Genomic DNA, 8,578 nt, shown 5'->3' on the forward strand with positions numbered 1-8,578 from the left:
AGCCCGGGGCCACCGCGCCAGTCCCGGGCGGGAGTGGCCCCGCGCAAGCAGGGAGCGGCGCCGCGCACTCCAGCCCGGCGGGCACCTCGGGGGCGGGCGCGGGGCGCAGCTTTCTCGTCCCGGAGCCTCTGACAAGCGCCCCCGGGCCGGGGGCCGGGCTGCCTGGCGCGGGGTGGGCGCGGACGCGGGCGCTGGGCTCGCGCAGGTCCTGGGCGTCGCGATGAACATCGTGGTGGAGTTCTTCGTGGTCACTTTCAAAGTGCTCTGGGCGTTCGTGCTGGCCGCGGCGCGTTGGCTGGTGCGGCCGAAAGAGAAGAGTGTGGCGGGCCAGGTGTGCCTCATTACGGGCGCCGGCAGCGGCCTGGGCCGCCTCTTTGCGCTCGAGTTCGCCCGGCGGCGGGCGCTGCTGGTGCTCTGGGACATCAACACACAGAGCAATGAGGAGACCGCAGGCATGGTGCGCCACATCTACCGCGACCTGGAGGCAGCCGACGCCGCCGCGCTGCAAGGTAACCGGACCCGCGCCCGACCATTGTTGGGTCAAGCCGGTCCCCACCCCCCGCCCCAGAAGGCCCCCAAACCCCACTGCCATGGTCAACCCCACTCTCGAGGAAAAGAACACCGCAGCAGTATTCTGGAAGGCAAATGGAATTTGCTCCCTGATAAGGAGTATGATGATCACTTCTCTGTATTAGAAGGGGGAAAGTGTGCCAAACCCAGTCCTAACGGAGGGTCGGTCTTTGGGGAAGACTGTGGGTTTTCCTAAGCCCTCGGAGAGCAGGGAAGACAGAGAACTTGATATCACAGGTTTGGATCCCAAAGAAATGTCTCACTCCCGACTTGCAAGCGGTGCGATGGGAAACTAACGTGGTCTTTGGGAAGTTGTTCTCAGACTTGACTGAAGCATGTATCTGTTACTATGGTCTGAACCGCTTAGACCTGGGCAGTACTGATGATATCACTATAACTGAAGCCAGGGGAGATAATTACATTGTTTCACTAGCTTTAGTTACATTCCCTGAGCTTGTTTGAAAGATTCCCTCTTTTAAGAGAAAGCGCTTGAAAAATTTAAGCTTTATTGTAAATTTCTTTCATGTGTTTAGTCACCCCAGGAAATCTGCATTTCTGTATACTTGCTAATTAACCTGAATCTGAGGCCTCTAAAAATTTAAAAAGCCAAAGCAGAGTCCAACAATACATACTGATCCAGGAAATTTGATCATGGCTCTTGCTTTTTGATAATTCGTTCATTTCCGAGGAAAACGTTGTACAAAGAATATTGACTTAGGCACTATTTCTCTGCTATATTGATCATTTGTCACCAAACTTATTGGCACCTGCCTTTTTGATTTAAGATTGAAAATGTTCCAGTTTTCAGTGGTAGAATGGAGAGGGGCCAAATACAGATTTTCACATTCTCTGCCCAAACGTAAAAGATAAGGGTATTCATTTTCTAGGGAAGAGACTTTGGTTCTTAAATTATTTGAGTTCTGATGTGGTAAGATTGCACCTGCAAACTTAATTTGAGGGTACTTAGGGGATTCAGCTACCTCATTTAGAATAAGTGACCTTGTTCATGAGAAACTTTAGATTCATTACTTGGCTTTGGATGAATTCATATTATTAATTATAGTTTTGGTTTGTGAGCCTTGAAGTGAGTTTCCATTTTGAGAGTGCTCATACTAAAAATTAAGAACTGTTTCTGGTCACTGTTTACCAAAAAAGAGGACTGTGTGTGTTATTCTCTCAGCTGAGATCAGTTCTTTGCAGGTGTCTTTAGCTCTAGCAAGCTGATCCCATGTGATCCACTTGTATTGGGCTTGTCACAATTACATGAGTTTCCCCTAAAGCAAAGTTATCCAGTAAATTGCTGTAATTCCCAGAGACTTTTAGGGGAGGAAGGCAGCTGTAAGTTAGTCATTGGCAAGCCTTCCGGTGTTAGAAATTTGAAGCTCACTGTAGTATTTTTGTTTTGTGTGATCTTTGTCCTACTGATTGTCATGTGACTCACTTTCTGCACTCCCTTTTCTGTTCCATTTTTCTCCTCATCTGGTCTTCTGAGGACAGCTGGAAATGGTGAGGAAGAAATTCTGCCCCACTGTAACTTGCAGGTTTTTACCTACACCTGTGATGTGGGGAAGAGGGAAAATGTCTACCTGACGGCTGAAAGAGTCCGCAAGGAAGTTGGCGAGGTCTCAGTCCTGGTCAATAATGCTGGCGTGGTCTCTGGGCATCACCTTCTGGAATGTCCTGATGAGCTCATTGAGAGAACCATGATGGTCAATTGCCATGCACACTTCTGGGTAAATATAAACATCCTTGTTTTTATTGCTGGGCCTTCCTCAGTGAGAAAGTTGGGAAGGAGGGAGATTTCAGTGCCAGCCTGAAAGCCACCTGCACTCCTTCACCACAAGGTCTCCTAATTAGCTATTCCCCCATGGTGAATTACAGTGTATGCTGGATACTATTAAATAGTTGTTTTCTTTTGTCTCCCCGCACCCTTCCCCTAATTCAGTATTTCTTGAGAGGGTAGAGGATTGAACATTTTGAACTAGTTTGAAAGATTGCCATAAAAATAACAAGAAGGAGCATAAAACCCTGGGTTTGTTTATTTTACTTTCTGTTGAGTTTATAAAACATTGGTTGTTCTTATGAATTCCTAAAGTCAGGGTTTAGGCTTCCAAATTACTGCTCAGCCACATTTTGGAAAGTGCTAAAGATTCTGACATCAGCATTTGTGGTCCATTGGGAGTGGTCAGGCCACCCTGGCAGTCACTTAACATCCTCTGACCATCCCCAGGGTCCATGACATTGTCTAGTTAAAGGATAGCTCAGGTTAGAAAGGTGCCTCTCAAATGAGAACTGAACTCGTCCTGACAGGATCACAGAGAGAGGAAGGAAGGGGTGCTGTGACACCTGATGAGCTGGGGATTTAGAATGCCAGCTTCTGACCATCAGCGTGACTGCCCGTCTAGGGGGAAAGGGAGGCCCTTCTGCTGCTTTAGGGGCAAAAGAACCCTAGTTTTTCCGCTGAATTTATCTTCAATAAAGGTAGGTGTGAAGCTCTCCCTTATAACTCTGTACACTGTTGACACACTTCATGCTTCTCTTCCTCATGATATTTCCATTTTACTTTTGTAGACAGGTGGGATCTCCAATAAGAAAGGGGTAGGAACATAGGATTTTACCCCCCCCATAGGCAGATTAACCTTCTAATAGAACACAACAAAGAACTGTTTGTCCTAAATAGGCCACATTAAACCTCATTAATTTTTTAGTATCTACTTAAAAACTTAATCTGGCTTTGGAGGTACTTATTCAAATGTTGCTCCTTGAACATCAAACCTTTGCTCTGATCTTGGAAGAAGCTAATTTTAATGTTTTATTTTAAGCATGAGCTTTAATTAATTTCCAAACATCTAGAAATGAACTTACAAATGACCCGAAGTAACTCATTTTTATGTTTTAAATGAGGGGGGTGGTTCACAAATGCAGTTTGGGGGAACTTAAGAGTGCCTATGTTCATGCACACAGGTGTGTGTTGCGTGCCTTAGGGGTGGGGAATAGAAATAGAGACCTTGCTATGGCTGGGTCCGTAAAAACAGGCAGCGAGTGTCAAAAGGAGCAGGTTAAATGAATAAAGGCCAGTCCACCCAAATGAAGTTGGCAGGGGAATTTATCAGAAATTTTTTGTGTTGGCAAACAACCAACTGCTATTTGAAATAAAAGACAAAGAGATAAATTGCAGGTGGAGTGTAATTTTCATATTTGGAGAACAATATGGATAATGTTGACTCCTCAGCCTGAAACAGCTACAGAGCTTTTGGGAAGTTAGTTATGAACTACAGACTCTGGGATTATTTTTTTCCCCAGGAACCTTTGACTGAGTTAATGCAAGATTTCCTAACTGTAAACTTTTACCTACACCAAGTAGTCTGAAGCTTAGCCATCTTGTTTGCTTTCTCTGTATGATTTTGTTGAATTGTAAAATTTCAAATGTATCCAGGTTCTTAAAGAAAAAACCCCATGTTGGGCAGCGCCTGTAGCTCGAAGGAGTAGGCACCAGACCCATATACCGGAGGTGACAGGTTCAAACCCAGCCCTGGCCAAAAACTGCAAAAAAAAAAAAAAAAAAAAGAAGCCCCATGCAATCTGCAGTTAAATATTTATAACTGGAAAACAGCTCAAGAGGACATCTGATAAAATGAGTGTTAGAATATGTTAAGCACAGAAAATCCATGTCCTTAGCTTTGAAAATGCACATAAATTGACATACTACTTCTAACATGAGGCTACTTTCTAACATAAGGAGAAAAATCCGATGAAATCTCTAGTAAAAAAAATTGTTCTGCAACTCAATCTGTGCACCCAGGAGGAATATACCACCTTCCTGGAGTTCTCACTGGGCTTTGAGATGTTGCTTAACCACACAATTTAGGGAGTTCTTGGAAGCCTTGACAGAATGACGTCACTTCATATTAAAATATGGGAGGCTCCTGAATTCTCCAGCTGTTTTTCCCCTAAACATCTAAACTTACGAATTTATTTTCAATATTGAGTCAGAAAATTCATTTTGGAGTTGGAATTTGTGACTTTTTTCCTGAGATTTACAAACCTTTTGAGAAGTTCAGATTTAGCAACAAAACTTGAGAGAAGACTTACTGTAATTTTTATAGTGATTTTTAAATTTTCTATTTTTATTATTTTTTTTTTTGCAGGGATTAAATAGTGTTGTAAGAACCCCCTGAATTCAGCTTCCTTTTCAGGAGTCCTCTTAGGTGAAAATGTCATAGTAAGATGTGTTGACATTGGCGTATGCTTTTTTCCTTTGAGGAGAAAATGTATATATCTTTTTACTGTATCTGGGTGGGGAAAAGAAATTGACCCATATAATTTAAAAAGTAGATCAGCTGAGCAAAGACATATTCAGTCATTTGAAGAGATTGTCTTGAGCCAGATGTCTTAAGTAGCGCTAACGTCTGTTTTCCTAAAATAACAAATAGTATGTTGATCTGACTCAGAGTTAAAGTTATATACAGTGAAATAGAAAACCATACAGCCTTCCACTGAAAAGCTGTGGGTATTCTTACTTCCAAACCATTCCTAATACTCTTCCCCCTACCTGGAACGCCCTCCTCCTCCATTCCATGTGCCTTTTAAAGCCTAGCTCAGGTTCTCAATATAACTTCCCTCCTACTCCTTCCCTCCCACTCCAGCCCTTCTGGCCTTTCTGGATATTAGAGCTGCAGGGATCCATAGACAGCTTCTTGTCCAACCCTTTGTTTTTCAATGGAGCTATGGAGCTGTGGTTAAATGAAGTGTCTGAGGCTTGTCTTCTCTTTGTATTTATCGCTCCAACCATTTGTTGTCATTCCCTTCCTTGGGTACATAGTATGTGCTCTGTGGTACAACTTTTTATACACTGTGCCCTGCATCCCAAAGTAGGTGGCAAACTGAAGGCAGTTTGTTATACACATTTGTTTATTTTCCTCTGCCTGGAACAGAACTCTATTCTTAAGTCACTCAAAGATTTGGTAATAATAGACTCTGCTTAAATATTTAGAGATTATCTATTCAGAGAACGTTTACATGGGTCTACATTCCAAAGTTTTAACAGGTAAGCGTTATGTCGGACTAACTTAAGCCATGTAAGATTGTTATTCCTTGTATCTTCTTTTCCTGTATACTATTTCCATTCTCCCTACCCCACCCGTGTTCTCATTTTTACTATAGTGTATTAGAACTCTGCTCCTTATTGGGAGGCTAGCACCTCTGAGAAGGCTGATATAACAATTTGAATGAAGCTAAAAGTGAATGCATAACAGCCATACATATTTCCAAGTGACCAGTCTTCAAGGAAAGGACCCTTGCAGCAATTCTTTCCTTGTTTCTTAGCCAGGTATCAGTTCTGTATATTTTGGAAGCTTTCACACTGCCTGGCATAATTCTGCACAGCCTTCCAGTCTGCTATGGACATTTCTTCCGGTGCTGTTCCACCAGCAGCTCTCCCAGGAACCAAACCTTCTTGGTCACTAATCAAGAAGTAAAAGATTTAGGGTAGGTTCTAGTTAGCATAATCTGCTGTGAAACACTCACCATTAGTACAGACTATGAAGAATGAATGGAGTATCATGCACTTTAATTCTAGCATAGGAATTGTTCATGTAGATTGTCTCTGTATCAGGGCAGCGCCTGTAGCTAAGTGGGTAGAGCCACATACATCCAAGCTCGTGGGTTCAAACCCAGCCCAGGTGAGCTAAAACAACAATGACAACTGCCAAAAAAATAAAAATAAAAAATAGTTGGGCGTTGTGGTGGGCTACTTGGGAGGCTGAGGCAAGAGAATTGCTCAAGCCCAAGAGTCTGAGGTTGCTGTGAGTTGTGACACCATGGCACTCTACCAAGAGGGACATATTGAGACTCTGTCTCAAAAAATAAATAAATAAAATATCTCTCTCTCCTAATTTGAAGTGTGGAAAGTTGGCCTCCATGTAAACCCATGTACCCCCAGAGTATTTTTTTATTTAACCAGAGTCCATGCAGAGACCCTCCAAATATTAGCATTGCTTCACTTATTTGTTTAAAGGAGGGAGTAGAACCTTGTCATTTCTAAAAACTAGGTTTATCTATAGTTTTTTTTTTTTTAAACCAAATAGCTGCATTTGGCTTTCATATGTGAGCAGCCAATTGATCCCTGATTAACCAAAAGGGGATGCGAAAGCATTTAACTCCAGGCCTTTTATGTTCCAAAGAAATTTTGAATGGTAAAGGACTAAATCTGTCAAGTAGCTAGTCGGTAATTTACTTCTATTGATATGGTAGTCAGACAAGATAATTGGTAGTTAATTAATAGACCACTTAACTTAAAAGGTTTCACAGTTTTAAAATACTAATTACTGAATTAGGCATTTATCTATATCCAAATGTCTAAAGTCTATTTAGTTAAAATCCATCCAGGAAAAGTAAAAGCCCACCAGCTAGACCTGAGTAATGTAGCACTTAAAGACATTAGTGCTGCAGTTGTACCTAATATCTCATGAATGGTCCCTAATCATTAATGTTTAAGTTCTTATGTGATTTACTGGTTTTTAATCTCACATACTATATTCTGTTCTCTGGTTACAGAAACCTAGTTTTGCTCAGGGTCTCTTAAGATTTAAAAAATTTTTAAGTCATTTCTGAAGTATTCATGTAAAACCATTTGGTCAGTATTTCCTCCTCTACACCATTATGTTAAGAATTGTAAAACTAAATATTTTATAGAGAAGACTGGTTCCCTGCTTTCTGTTACCCACTAAAAACATTCAATTCATAGCCTAAAATTCTGCTCTAGAACTAGCTTCTATTGTTAAATGTCATGTGTATAAAAATGCTTGAGCTCTAGAAATGTGTGCTCTATCTTGAATGAGTGGTAAACTGACATGGGGTAAGCATACTTTAACTTATTAATTCTTGTAGTCACACTAGAAAATGGAGTAAAACATCTCTTTATATCAACTACATAGGTACCTGGGACTGTATACCTGTATGTACAAAATAGGATCTCATTCTCTCTGAACTTTGGGTTTCTATATTTGATATATTACATGCTGGACCCCAATCCATTGCTGCTAGAAAACAAATCTATGACATGATAAAATGTCACTTTATGTAACTGGTGTAAGCAGGGAACCACATGCTTTATAATATAAAAAGTTTCCCAGCATCTTTGATGGATTTTCTAATCTGCGTCTTTTCAGAAAATACTGTTAAGGTAACCAAAGTCATAATTTCTAAGCTAAATAAGAAGCTAGCACCGTGGAGCTTCATTTTTCTAAGAACTTTTGACCATCTCCTTTACACTCAAGTGCTTTAGCCTCCATGATAAAACCACTTTCTCCTGCTTCTCTTTCTGACTGCCCAATCTTAACCTCCTCCTCACCTGTGAATTGTGATAACTCTTCAGTGTGTGAGCTTGGACCACTTTTTACTACGCACCTCAGTCTAACGGGATAATCTGTCTATTGCAGTGGCGTCAACTGTTAATTTCTAGGATAGTTCCCAAGTTCACACAACACTCTTAGCTATTTCACACATTCCCCAAAGTCTGCACGTCTCAAAACGAACTACTTTTTGCTCCCTTTCATATCCCTTGGTCTGGCCAGTCACCAGACTTGGAAACACCAACGTTATTTTCATTTCCCCCGTCTGTGTACTGATGCCTTCCCTGCACATTCCCACTGTGTGCACCTCCGTTACCTCTCGCATACACTCTTGAAAAAGCCTTTGAAATTCTTTGTGCCCATTTCTAGCCCCCAAACTTAGAGTTGTCTAAGCAGACTCCAGTTGTTATATGACCACTTAAAACTCTTGCCTGATGGTATTTCACACAGTGTGAAGTCCAGGCTCATTAGCCTGGCATTCTGGACCTTCCAAAGCGGATTTCCACCTGTCTGCCCGGGTTGGCACATACTATATCCCGAGGTATACTCCACACTCAGTGGACAGACTCCTCACTGTGCCTTCAGAGAGCCCTGCACATTTATGCCTCACACAAGAGCCCCTTTTTGATGGTCCTGCTGTTTGAATTCTATTTTAT

At 41.9% G+C, this 8,578-nt stretch overlaps 1 protein-coding gene across 1 annotated transcript in view; it reads left to right on the forward strand.

The window, feature by feature from the left end:
* Positions 1-6: 6 nt before the first annotated feature.
* RDH10 (retinol dehydrogenase 10) overlaps positions 7-8,578 on the forward strand; it is a 27,900-nt gene continuing 19,328 nt past the window's right edge. The window contains exons 1-2 of the mRNA XM_003800037.2: positions 7-509; positions 2,068-2,303. Of these exons, the coding sequence (XP_003800085.1) occupies positions 221-509; positions 2,068-2,303 (525 nt within the window). The 5' untranslated portion in view covers positions 7-220. The remainder of the gene's footprint in view (positions 510-2,067; positions 2,304-8,578) is intronic.

This window comes from Otolemur garnettii, unplaced genomic scaffold (genome assembly GCF_000181295.1).
Source record: "Otolemur garnettii isolate 467f Iridium unplaced genomic scaffold, OtoGar3 scaffold00163, whole genome shotgun sequence".
NCBI classification, from domain to species: domain Eukaryota; kingdom Metazoa; phylum Chordata; class Mammalia; order Primates; family Galagidae; genus Otolemur; species Otolemur garnettii.